The following is a 14,564-nucleotide window of genomic DNA, read 5'->3' as shown; positions in this document are numbered from 1 at the left end:
ATTGTCGCATTTCCATAAAAAAATATCCTTTTGACTGGTAAAAAATTCTTGACAAAAACTCCACGGGACTTATTTTGTAAATGTCAAATAAAACACTCTCATTTCAACATATATCAATCAATTTTAATAATTATTATCAATAAGTCATCGATAACAACTGTCTTCGACGTATTCTCGGTATATACTGGCCTGAGAAAGTCACCAACGTAGATCTCTGGAAACGCTGCGGTGAGATGCCGATCGACCAGCAGATCAAACGCCGCAAGTGGAACTGGATAGACCACACGCTCCAGGACCCTGGTCACATACCGAGGCAAGCCCTAGAATGGAATCCTCAAGGAAAGCGAAGACGTGGCCGCCCAAAGCAAACCTGGCGGATGATCACTGAAGTGAAGGCAGTTGGAATGACGCGGAGCGAAGTAAAGCGCGAGGCTCAAGACCGCTCGGGATGGCGACGTACTGTGGCCGCCCTCTGCCCCATCTTGGGGACATAGGAATAAATGAATGAATAAACATTAATTAATGCTTTCTTTTTCAATAGAAATAATAACCATTAATAGTTTTTTTCTTTGAATATTTAAATATATATAATTATATCCAGTAAGATAAGACTACATTCACTCTCACGGAGCAAAAGGCAAATTAAAAGTTGCAGCGCAAAAGCGCTGCGTCGCAGTTTTCGATACAAAATAATGCAGTCAAACTGTTAATTGTAAAATTAAAAGATAAAGATATAATCTATTTATTCGACATTTGAATTTTTAACAATACTCTTATTGGTTAATAACTTTTAGCTTTTTAAATATATTTTATTTTTGACTCTACTCTGCTTGGCAAGGTGTTTTAGTTGTGTAGAAGAAGCAGAAGGAACTCCACAACAACACATGTTTTAATAGTTTAACACAGATGTATACATATACACTTTATATATAGCCTAAATGAAATTAAAACAATCAGGCGACATCGCTGCCAAGGATTCTTGTCATTTAAATATTCGTTTATTGAATAATAAGCCTTTTCCGTCAATTTACTTTCAATATTCATTTTGATTTTTTTAAATAATTGCCCAATAATATTTTATTACAAACGAATTAAAGACTTCTTGCAGTCGAAACTTTAGTACGGTCGGTATTTCATTTTTGTGAATTTACAATAAACATAAAAATAATAAAAACCTTAAAAATGTTGGCCATCAAATGAGATATACATTGACCACTTTAAACTTTTTACAGCTATAACAAATCACCCTGTACAAGATTTTTAATTTATCTAGTCATAATGTACATTACTAATTCATTTATTTATCTTGTAGTAGTACATAATATCTATGACATAAACTGGGGCTAGATTAGATACTAATATCATCATTTGTAAGACTCATTCCCACAACTGGACATATATCTCCCCAAAAGATTTAAAAAAGGAACAGTTGTAAACACGTGTAAGGACGTTTTACACTGCGCTTGACGTATCGTGGTTTTCTTTTGAATCAACTGTCAATACTGCTATGGCATTTGCAGATTCCGAAGGCTTGAAGTAGCAGGGTGCCCTTTCAATCGTCATACCAAAGAACATCATCTAAACATAATATAATTATATTTCCATATTTTTAAATGACGCAATGTTGTAATGCAGGTGTTTGAAATTCGCGAACCGATATGAAAATTTTTGCGGCCTATATATATAACAAATTAAGAAAAGAAACGTTACAAACAAAACTACAATACTCGGCGATATTATACCTCGACCTTTGGAAAGAGACAGTCGGCCAATTTCGGCTTCGTAGAGTGTTATCTCTGTCCCACACTACCTATGTGACGTTTTGTCAGTCGTGCGACAGAGATAACGCTCTACGAAGCCGAAACTAGCCGAATGTCTCTTTCCAACTGTAACACATAATTACAATATACTCTATTTATAAATTATACAGATTATTTTAAATTATATACCCCAAAATGTATAAAAGAATTAATGAATGGTACACGAATAAATACTAAATTAAATGCCTTTTTTTATTAAATACATACGAATATATAAATACGGTATATATATACGAAAATAACATTTTTTTATATCTTTGTCTGTTCGTTTGTTCCTTATAATCTCTGCAGTGGCTAGACCGATTATGACAGGATTTCTACTAGCAGATAGTTCATACAATAATGAGTACAGCCTAATTTTATTTTGGAAAAATTCCTAAAAGAAAAAAATTATAGTTCTTTTTTTTAATTCTAAGTGGTCAAAGTCGCTGGCATAGCTAGTGGATCAATAAATCTCCGTAATAACACTTCTACCAAATCGGAAAGATGGTATCAGATATGTCGTGTTTGGATTGAAACAATAATTTAACTGTATATATATTAATTACAATGTCATCAAAAAAATATTTGTTTATACGAATATTGTTTTTGCGGCACATATAAAGTATTGTTTTTTTTTTCCAAATAGATTTTGAGTTTGACACCCCTGCAGTATAGGTTAGACAAAGACGTCACTACAATAGAAACGCTCAAGGTCGAAGTTTTTATTGTTTAAAGATGGCAGCAAGTCATTTAGCCCTGTTTGGACAACTTAATTTTGCTTTCAAACAACCGTGGCTTTCTTTTGACGTTTATTACTTTTAAATAATGAATTTTAATGACTGTACGTCCCTAAAATTATTTTCTTTTTTTTTCTAATCTTAAATTAATTTTTTCAATATTTATATTTATATAGCCTATATAACTATATATCATTAATATTATGGTGGAATAATTATTATTATTCGACCATAAAATTAGTGAAATCCAAGCACCGATAGCAATTACCTAACCAGCGTCTTAACTATTAAAGAATGCTTTCATATACGCGTGTCATTATATCTAATTTTAATATACAAATTTTGTTTCGTTTAAATAATTTCAATAGATATGAATTGTTTTAAATGCAAATGACTTGCAAAAATTTTAAATTTCAAAAAATGGTTCGCATTATCAAAGATGGCCACCACTGCTTTATTTATATTAGAAACCGTAAATATGAACAAATTAAAAATTTAAATTCATTAATAAAGAAAAACGTACATTTGGCAACTAATTTTTAAATCCATAGTTATACACTATTGTAGTCACAATGTATTTAGTTTGTAATATAACCTTTACCATAAATTCAAATTAAAAAAAATTCGAAATGAGACGTCAAATGTGACAGCCAAAAAAGTGGAAAATAAAAACTATTTTAACTGGAATTTCTTTGTTTATAATTTCACTCACAAACTATAACTATAATACTTAATATGATTTTTTTGATAAATTATAATTAGATATCATTTGTAAATTATATTTTATGCCATCTATTATTAGGTAGCGTAAATATTTTTCATATTTGATATAATAACGAATTTGCTTACATTTGATGCTGTTGATTTAAATATTTACATAATTATTTAATGTAAATTAACATCTAATTAAATATATTTGAAAGAAACTAAAACGAGAAGTAACGAATGAAGACAGATAATAAAAAAATATAGTAATATATATATATTTTTAAATAAACTGCTAAGCACCTTTGAAAAGTCAAAACATCGGTATAATGTACGATTATTTATTTATAAACTGTAATATTGGTATCAATTTTCAGTATGATATTTAATACAACAATAGCTTTACTTAAGCTTTCACTAACATAAGCTATAAAGTTTTTAGCTAAAAATTTTCAAATTGCCTATTAAATAACAACTTTGTTTCATTTTTAATCAATAAACATATAAAATAAATTATATATCACTCAACCGTTTGCACGATTTTAGTACAAATCAAAATAATTTTATTGAATTCCAAACTACGCCATCTGTTGGCGCTTGAACGAAAACTGTTACACTCACTAAATTTCGAAAAAGCGGCAAAGTATAAAGAAAGTCGGCTTCCCTTTGATATTAAAGTAGCTTCACCCTTTGTTAATATATTTATTTTCATATTATTATTACAGTCATTAGTAAACTATATGTAGCACTTTTTATTTGAAATATAGTTATTTTTTTTTATATTTTGGTTAAAACAGATGATCTAAAGTAACTAACTTAGCTAATTATCAAGTTGAAAGCACTTCGTACCCAATGCAACTACTGTCGGCGAATATTACCAGATAGGCGGCTGGCTATATTCGAAAGTTGATGGGCGCTGTTAGCCGTTTTGGCTTTTACAGCTTCATCAGATTCAGGGCTCGCGGATCCGAAATCCGCGAGCTAATAAGGCGGCTGCGATAGCGTATTGGACATCCTCTGCACTTTTTTTCCAGGCAGGATGGCTCCACACCAACGTGACCAGACCGGTGTGGCATTTGCAACTGACTGGTACCTCCAGGTCTCAGGCCCATACCACCTGCCGGGAAAGACCGCATTTTAATTTAATCAAATGAGCTGCTTATACTTTTGAATGTCCAATGTACCTGGCAGGTGTTAAAGACAAGGGCGAAGCCCCGCTAAACCATTTCTAACTGCCTGCGGACCAGCAGTTTCCTAGCTGCCGCAATTTTGGATCCAACACCGACAGATACGTCGATCCATCGACATTATGGAAAGGTGACCTTGTGAAGATCATCAAAAAACGTCTAGATCGTGGCCGTTTCCAACGGCTTTTATTTGAAATCTACAGATAAGGACGTATAAATATTTCATCTCATCAATTCTCTTATTTAGCATTCAACCTCTTTGTTTAAAAACTCATATAATATAATAGATTGCTGTAAAAGCATAAATAATATACTTTTAAAATGTGCAAACGAAAATCGAACCTAATATCTATTCGGACGTTAATTGCTAAACAATGAAGTGTGCGGCATCCTTTGAACTTTGGCAAAAGTGTCGGCTTAGTTAAACAAAGGAGAACTGTCTCTGTTCCATTCCGTGCAATAACACGTTAGGGTAAAGACGAAGTCAGTTAATTTTTAAAACCATCGATACCAGTCGGGTAAGTAATTCAATAAACTTACAAATATTATCTATTTACAAATTATATTGTATATATTTGTTTAATTTCATGTATTCTAAGTTAAATTAAACATCCATTTTAACGTATTTATAAGCCTAATTTTTAAAATTTCTCGACCGTTAAATTCTATTTTCAAATTATTTTAAAACGTATATATATGTATATAATTAACTATTTGCGAATTTAAAGCAAAGGAATATAAAGTAAATATGTAATCATTTATGTATAATTAATGGTAATTTTTTTATACTTGTAACAAGTCAGTTTATTAGTTTTATAAAGAGTACGTATATATATAAATATAGTACGTATTCATTATTCAAAAGTTTTTTTTTTAATTTATATAACACTTAATATTTATCAAATAAATGCCTTTTTTAATTTAAAAATATTTTGCAATTGACTAATATTGCAATATACTTCTCAGAAATTAATATTATAAGACATTATTAACATTAAATTTTAAATTGTGTAATATTTTTAATTATGAAATTAATAAAACTTTAACATGATTGAAAAAATAAGATGGCTGCCTTAATTTACTTCATGTTCGCGCAGTATTTGAAATGTTATTTAATAGTAAAACATGTTTGCAATTTAAAAAAACTATGAATTTATAATGTTTCAGGATACTTTTAATAATAAATATAAGTTGGACTAAATGACTGAAATGAATCAATTCTTTACGAGACCGTGCGAAAATGGTGAGTTCTCTTTTCAAATTTCAATTTTATTGCGCACAGATGTTCTACATTTAAACTCTCAAGTTTTTATTGCAGTTATTAAAACTTTTTTTGATGTAAAAACAAGTTCATAACTGTCTACCTTAACAATAGCCTTAGGTTTTTTTTTAAATATTAAATAAAGTAATTGGTACAACCTTTTTATTACTTAACATTATGAAAAGAAATATTTTTCGTCTATTAAAATTTCGTAATATTTTATGTTATATAAATTAAAATTGATAAGATTTTAACTAGATATATTTCGTATAATAAAGTTTTAAAAAATTTATATATTCTGGACGTATTTTTAAACATTTGTATTACTGGTGGTATTGAACCACGATCACCTTGATAGGTTGTTATATAAATAAAGCGCATAATAAATAATTTACTTTCTGTTTATCTTTTGACAAGTGTAAACTACGTCATAGCTATTTCTGATCGACACAACTATAGTTACTTTGTACGAGTCTTTTTAAAACTTACTCCGATTGTTGCTTAATGCGTATTAGGTGACAGGTCAAGCCTAGTTCCCCTCTCGATTGCCTCGACTCTTCTCAATGATGTAATGGCGGCTCTAGTCCTGATTTTCGATAAAGCCGTTGAGTATAGTAACTAGTGATTTAGGATTAGCGGCAAATAGCGTTCTTAAACACTAGCTATAATGCTCGAAAACTAACAGATCAGGCGAATTTAATCCATTTGTGTATTTTTTTTATTTAGGCCCCATGAACTGGGTTATAGAATTAGTAACTAATGACAATCAAACTGTGTCAGAAGGCATCTCCCAGCTCAGTGCGTATTTGGTAAAGTTCTTCTTCCATAGTCTTTAATTATTCTCCATCCCTGACATTTTTGCCATTTTTTGGATGCCATTCTGTTATAATTTGAATTTTGACCGGTTCATTGCAATTTTTTGAAGGTTTTTTTTCCTAGGTCATTGCTTATGATTTCTTGCTTTTTGGTCTATCATGCTTCATTCCAAAACCTCAAGTAATTTTAAAAATTTTATCCTATTTACACTCAGCATAAGGGGTTTAACTAAATTTGGAAGGTCACAGTATTTTTCAATTAGTGGTCAAATTACCAAAAACTGAGTACCCCTGGAATGGGAAACTGAGCAAGGGCAAGTCAAAAGATGAGAGGGAGATCTGACCTTGTAGTTTTAGAAGAATTTGTAGATGTATATTACAACTATTTGTTAATGAATAAAGGTTTTTTAGACATTAAATCTAGTGTCTTCACTATGATTCAAGTTCATCATAAACGTTGTCAAAAATGTCTCAGAATATTATAAAATTAATTTGTAGATTTCACAGGTTTTTTTAATCTGTTCCTTGATATTCCTTTTTCAAATATTAACTTTTGTACTTAGAAACCATAAAGCATTAACTAATTTTCAAGTCTTTGTGTTAATGTTGGAGACAGTAACTGGCTTAATTATGCGCTAATGGATCAGTATCTTATTTTTCAATTTTGGTCATAATTATCTACCTACTAGCCATGTTTCACAGTTAGTAGGAATTAAAGCTGGCATATATTAAAATCTTTTTGGTTTAAATATTGCAGTCTTTAGTTTTAACAATGACATCATTGTAATTACAGCTATTTAGGATCCCACTGCTGGGCATAAATTTTTAGTACAACCATGTGTTATGACAATCTTAATGAGGTTTGCTGTCCACTATGCATAATAACTGTATAAATACTGTTTGTTTTTCAGATCTATTACCTCTGGTGTACTATACCAGTAATGTAAATTCACAATCGCCGGTTCAATCGACTTTGACTAACCAATCATGGAGTTCGGCTGATTCAATATCACCTGAATCACATCAGTACTATCTTCCATCATTATCTAGACCAACATCAGAACTATACAATAGTACAATAGATGCATCCATTCCTAGTATCAGCAATACATCACCTCAGAGAAAACGGGCTATAGTTGGTAGAAAGATATGGGGTAATTCAGACCATACAAAACCTTTATCGGTGAACACAACTGATGAACATGATCTATCTCATATAAACTCTTGGATCGAAAATCTTTTACTATCTCCAATGAATTCATTTGAAAAAAAAGATGAACCTAAACATTATGAGTTATTTCCAGTTGATAAATCGCATAATTTGCCGATATCTTTTAAAAACTCCACTAATTCGGGTCTGGATTATTTCTTAAATAAATCACCACAGTTTTCCGATTCATCTGTATTATCAAATATATCACACTCACCGAAGATGCAAAACTATATGCAGAGACATTCAACACCATTGCAGATACCAATACCATCTCCAAGTTTCTCTGGTGCAAGTTCTTTACAGAAAGATGAAATAGCACCATCGAAAATGTGTACATTCTGCCGTAAGAACGGAGAAACTGCATTGGTGTATATGACACATTCGTTAAAAGAGAAGATTGGATCTAAAAATGTTGTCACCTGTCCTATACTAAGATCTCTTGTTTGCACTGCATGTGGCGCTAAAGGAGATAATGCACATACAATGTAAGTGTTTATTTATTATTTATACAGGGGTGAATGTATAGCTCATTTTTAAGTAAAGATTTTTTAAAGCTTTCGTTCTTTCTATTCTGCTTTTTCACCCTTCCTGGCTCTTATCTTTCAAAATATCTTCTCAGTTCGTTGACTGTTCAAATCATATGTAAAGAAAAGAAAACAATATATAACTATGTTATTTTTTTTACAGAACATACTGCCCTGTTTTACGAAACTGCAATAACGGTAAACGTCTGCAATCTACCACCGTGAGCTTGAAGAATACAAGAGTTAAGAGTAATGGAAGAAGACGCTATTAATCTCTACCTTCTGAGATAAGTAGAGTTCTTTCTATTGAATCTAATTATATAATACTCTTATTTTTAAAAATATATTCAAGACCAAAGATATCAAAGATTATGTTATAAATTTTAGGTGATAAATAATTAGGGGGACTGGAAAGTAATGTCGCTTTTTTAAGTTAAATTCACAAGACTAAATTTTTACCAAGTTTTTATTTATAATCAACAAAATATTCACCTTTGTTATCAATAAACTTTTGCAATCTAGTATACAAATTTTCAATGCCGCAGCAGTAAAAATTAATTGGTTTTTCTGTAAAACATTACTTTCCAGTCCCCCTAATACATTTTTCTTAGATTTGTCTATATTGAAATAATGACATACACATTAGGAATGTTATTTTAATACTACATATCACAGAATATCTCTGTTAACAAATTTAAAACTCAATAGAAACTATAAGAATCTTTATATAGGGGATTAAAAACCTTATACTGCCAAATAAATCATACATATTCTATACAAAGAAGGTTCTAATATTTTTCGATATTTTTTGACATATATGTAACGAGTAGTAAACTGACCAAACTTAACGAACACCCCCTTAACCTACTTTGGGGGGGAAAATCGTAAATCGTAAAGTCTATTCTTAATTGACCTCTATTAAGTGAAAGTAATGTTCCTACCAAATTTCATATATCTAAGTGTTATGGTTTCAGATATCTAGATAAATACTTAGCAAACTACTTACATAGACTGATTATTTTTTACTGGCAACCCATATGTTGTAGTAATGTTATTGTTTTACTACCATATTTTTTACCAATGGTAACTCCAATGCAAGGATTCCCAAAATGGACATCAACCATTTTGTAGTTTGAAAACAGACTGAGGCTTGATAGGTTTTAGAATAAACTTGTAATTAATTAACAAAGTTATTATAGCTCTAATGCTGTCATTGTTATAAAATAAGCTTGTAATTTTAAAAATTATTGGTTTTTTAATGACTCAAATAGTGTTACCAATACATTGTTATTTTAAAATTTTTATCATATCAAAATATCTATTCAAATTTACCTTGTATATGCGGCATTGTATATATTATAAATAATAGAAAGTTTTTTTTTAATATTCTCACTAATTGCAAATCTCTTCTACTGATGACCGTGCAATAATTATTTCTTTTTTTTTTAATCTGACGTCCTGTCAATGTCACATATGTCAAAAGAAAATACCGCCAAAACGTCAATAGTTTGACACTTCATCACCCACAATAAAGACTACCTTAAGTTACCTAATTAATGGACAGTTAATAGACAACAGAAAATATATGTAGAGTGATAATCTTTATTCAAATTCACCATATACTTTTTAATTATCATTGCCTAGTACGTCTTGAATATCAAAGTTTAAAAAAAAACCCTAAATATTAGAAATGTATTAGGCGTCTCAATATATTTAAGTAATTTGACTGTTACTACAGTATTCTCTACATTTATAATAATTTTATAGGATTATTGGGCTATAAATATTTCTATATTTGACATTTTTTAAACACAATTTAGGTGATTTCATATATGTGATATTAAATTAAATTTAGAATATTTTATAAATAGAGACTGGATACATATGCATATTAGCTAGATACAATATCAAAAACAATCTAAATTCTGAAACAAATTTTCTATAAGAATTAATATTAATAAATAAATATTAATTAAATTTTGAAATTACTCAGCAGATAAATATATATTTATTTGCAGCACGTATTGAATTCTTTAATTTGAATAATAGAATAAACTAATGGTGTTTCTCCTTAAAAATACATTCAATAAAAATCTATTCTAAACAGTCGTCAGAATATTTAATCTGTCGAAACTCATGCCATTTTGAATCTGTGCCAAATTTTTCGAGATGTATTTACACATATATAGATTTATATGATATCTTCCAGTATATATATTCAATTGATTTATATACTAGAATTCTGAAGTATACTGGATAAAAGGTTAATAGCATATATACCAAAATGATCTTTTGTGATTGCCAAAGATAACAATAGTTCACATGTTATGAAAAAAAAGCAGTTTTAATATTAAAATTTTACTTATTTACTACTATATATGGGTAGTTAGTAATTTTGACGAACAAATAGACTTTAACCTGAAACTTTTAAATAATAATAATTAGGTTAAGTTTTTAGTTTTGCATATAAATATTTATAGTGTTATCAGTGGCAAGATAATAAATTCTAATTACCACAAATATTAGTTGTTACACTGGCAATATTCAAAATTATTTTGGCAATTTTTTTTTCTCTTCTTAATTATATATATCTTCTTAATTATGTGAGTTAAAAATTATTGTTGCAAACATACTTATGTTATTAAATAGGCATAAAGAAATGATTCTAGCAACACCGTATATAATACCAGTATATAATTTGATACTTGTATAAATGCTTTGGATACATGCCAAATTTTTATATTTAAAATCTACTATTTGTAATTTACTTAGTAATTTCTTTTTTAAATAACTTAGAAAATGACAAAACAGAATGTAAATCAGTATATTACTTTGACTAACATATAAAATAATGAGAAATATCTCTTTTATTTTACAAATAATTCGACTTAGTTTTTACTCTAAAATCATTTTTATATTTCAACACTGGACAATAATAAGGCTTTGACAAAGATATAATCATAATTCCTAAAATCACTTTTTAATATTTTAACAATACATAAAAATAATAAACATTTTATATTTTATAATTTTTTTTAAATGCGAAATTAGATATAGTTTTGACAAAATTTTTATGCCATATTTTAGGTTAATCAAACTTAAAAATTACAACTATGTTTATAATATGATAAAATAGTTTTGACACTACTATATATATATATATATATAAGATGACGAAAAATTAAGGTGACTTTGTTTATACAATGTATAAACAATATATCATTAATTTCATCCCCTTTGTAGTAATGCTCATTGTTTTGGCAAATTGAGTTTTATCAAAACTCAATTTGCCAAAACTTTCCACAGTACCATACTTGCCAGTATAAAAAATAAATTAAAAGCGGTTACTTTTATATTAACAAACGGATACTTCAATTTAATTTGTATACATACATAATTTTGACAAGAAAAATTTATGATCATGTTTAATTTCATCTTTTACTTATTTTTACAATTATTATATTGATAATAATATGACGACTAAATATTTAAATCGTGACTAACACTTTTGACTACACTTTAAAATTATGATCAGAGGTTTAATTAAAAAAAAAAAACATTTTATAGTTTTAGATTATTAAAGAAAATGATTTTACAATGTGCCTTGAATTATTGATATATACAATAAGAAAATTTGTTGTATACTTGTATGTTTGCAATTTACTTCAATATGAATTCATTATGATGTATGTCGACCATATAATGTGTTATGATACACGGACTTTGATTTGGCACGTCGTTAATCTTAAAACAAACTGTTTTAACTACATTATAAACATATAGAGACAGTTCTGTATGTCTTTGTCAAACTGTGACTTTAAAAAATTGAATTCAACTGATCTTAAGTGTAAGTTTGAATTTTTTTGTCTGATGTGCAAATCAGTTGCCGGGTACAGTTATCATGCTCTGTTAAGAGGCAATGTTGCAAAATTATAATAAATATATAATTTAATTTTAAAAATATGAAACTCATATTTTATTTAATATTATGTTCTTACTATGTATAAGAGTATGTTATCTTATCTATTTGCTCAGGAAGATCTCAATTTTTGTTTGTACTATTTCTAAGAGAGACTGAATTTTTATACCATTATTTTTAGAGATTTTATAATTTTTTATAAATAATTTGTTACCCAATGTTTTAAATACATATTTTTTAACTAGTAACATTATAGGTTATTAAGAAAAATTATATTTTTAAGCTATAATTTTAAAATATGAAACAATAAATGTTTCATTCTATTTTTCATAAAAAGCTATATTACTAAATATAAAAAAATGATTATTGATAGTTTTAAAATGTGTTGAAAATACTTAAGAGTTAATGTTTTAATATTTTAAATTCTGTATTCGTTTTTTTTTTAATATTTGAACTAGCAACATTTTTGAATGTAATATATATATATATATGCAGATGGTTACAATTACATTTATTAAAATTCAAAATGTTTTAGATACATACAGTACCTGGCGATAGATATTGCACATCGACCTTTGGCAGAGAGTAGAGCACTATCTCTGTCCCACACTGCCTTTGTGACGTTTCGTCAGTCGTTGTATTTCGTGTGACAGAGACAACGCTCTACGAAGCCGAAATTAGACGATCGTCTCTTTCCAAAGGTCGATGTGCAATATTAATCGCCGGGTACTGTTACTATAACTGGCATAGAAAATTACGTTACAGTTTAATAAATAACCGAATTACATTTATTTTGTCAAAAAAATTTTTTAGACAAAAACCTTAATGTTTTGTTTAAAAAAAAAAACATTGTAATAAAACCTTTTATGATTTTGCCTGAAAACATAATGAACTAGATTATAGGTATGATTTTGTTTTGATACATGGTTATATGTTGATTTGTTAAAAAAGATTTAAAACGTTTCTGCATTTAATATTTTATCTATGTTACTGTATGGTACAGTAAGTACATTGAGTACATTTTGTATTAAATACTTCTAATAGAAGTATTCATGATTTTAATTATATTAATTTTATAATAAATTTGTTTTATTTTTTACCCTAAATATAAGACTCAATAAAAAGTACAGAAAAACTTTTTTTGACCATGTAAAATGCTTTTAGTCAATTTATAATTCCATTATTCATCCACATTTTTATTATTCATTTTAACTGAACAGAAAAACTGCCTTAACGAAACTTCTGCATTATTTGTAGTTATCTCTGTAACAAAATAAACAGAAGACCTCGGGGAATAAAGTACCAATTCCACGATCGAGCCAGTCGGGGCTGACGGCGCGACATCTAAAAGGTGCAGGTGGGGTAATTGAGACAAAGTAATGCGGGCTCTATTGTGCATTCCTGCTTTATTCCACCTTTTAGTCCAGCAGGTGGCGAGATGAAATAAAATACGGACTTCAATAGAAGCTTGTCCTTCAGGTGGCTTTGTTTCTTTACTTCACCTCACAGGCATCGAACACTCTAGAATTTACCAGCCAGCTGTATTTGAGAGGTTCCGAGGAAGGCTGATAGTTATTCTTCTGACATCTTGGAGCAACAATGAGGTGAGTCTGTCACGTTGCCGTGGCTACAAAAAGAGATCGCGGCATGAATACTGAGGGTGTTCGCCAAAGTAGTGTAGTGTTCGCTCAATTACTTTATTTATTATTTTTGTACCGTGAAAAAATAATACTTTTTCATGCAACCGCCATTTTAATTCGAGCCCCACTATGACACGTAACAGTATATATAATATGTACTTTATGGGCATTTGAAAGAAATTAAAAATAAAATTTAATTTATTGATTGTAGTATGCATATAATAGACAAGTATTATATGCTCATAGAACTAGATAAATATTTATAACAAAACTATTTTAATAATTTATTATTATAACTATAGCATTAAATAATTATATATTTAGTATCTTCCATTATAAATTGACAGTATTCTTGTGTTAAAGAACTAAACTAGGTTAGAAAGTTTTTTTTTATTATCGTACATAACTTAATAACACATAATCGAGCTGGCATAAAATAATAATAAAATAGACTAAACTATTTAACCCTGTGTAGATGTACAATTGTGTGTTTTTATCTATAAGTCTGCTATTAATATTCTGAAGTAGAAGTTACGCATTTAAGTTTCTATTTTTGGTTCTTTTCCAGGGTCATACCATTATCATTTCGTTACTGTTATAAGTTTTCATGTGTTTAACATTAGGTGAAAAACTGTAATTGTATTATCGTGTTTATAATATTTTTGTGTTCAATCATGTCGGCTTACGGTTGGCCGATAGATACTGAAAATTTACCTGTAATGCGAATTGTCACGCCCCGCAATGTTGATATGTGTGGAATA

At 28.8% G+C, this 14,564-nt stretch overlaps 1 protein-coding gene across 1 annotated transcript; it reads left to right on the top strand.

The window, feature by feature from the left end:
- Positions 1-233: 233 nt before the first annotated feature.
- Positions 234-8,677, top strand: LOC137924844 (uncharacterized). The gene is made up of 4 exons (XM_068768222.1): positions 234-456; positions 6,419-6,490; positions 7,419-8,205; positions 8,408-8,677. Exons 1-4 carry the CDS (start codon positions 234-236, stop codon positions 8,514-8,516), a joined length of 1,191 nt encoding a protein of 396 aa, XP_068624323.1. The 3' UTR covers positions 8,517-8,677.
- The last annotated feature ends 5,887 nt before the right edge of the window (positions 8,678-14,564 follow it).

This window comes from Battus philenor, unplaced genomic scaffold, assembly GCF_028537555.1.
Source record: "Battus philenor isolate CCGP_79_NKW_IND1 unplaced genomic scaffold, ilBatPhil1.0.hap1 SCAF_25, whole genome shotgun sequence".
Classification (NCBI taxonomy): Eukaryota; Metazoa; Arthropoda; class Insecta; order Lepidoptera; family Papilionidae; genus Battus; species Battus philenor.
The sequence above is the reverse complement of the archived record's forward strand: the minus strand, read 5'-3'. Positions and strand labels throughout refer to the sequence as shown.

Coding starts and splice junctions, on each gene's coding strand:
- LOC137924844 (XM_068768222.1), top strand. CDS start 234: ATGCCGATCGACCAGCAGATCAAACGCCGCAAGTGGAACTGGATAGAC. Junction 457..6,418: donor AGACCGCTCGGGATGGCGAC/GTACTGTGGCCG, acceptor TTTTTTATTTAG/GCCCCATGAACTGGGTTATA. Junction 8,206..8,407: donor GGAGATAATGCACATACAAT/GTAAGTGTTTAT, acceptor TTTTTTTTACAG/AACATACTGCCCTGTTTTAC.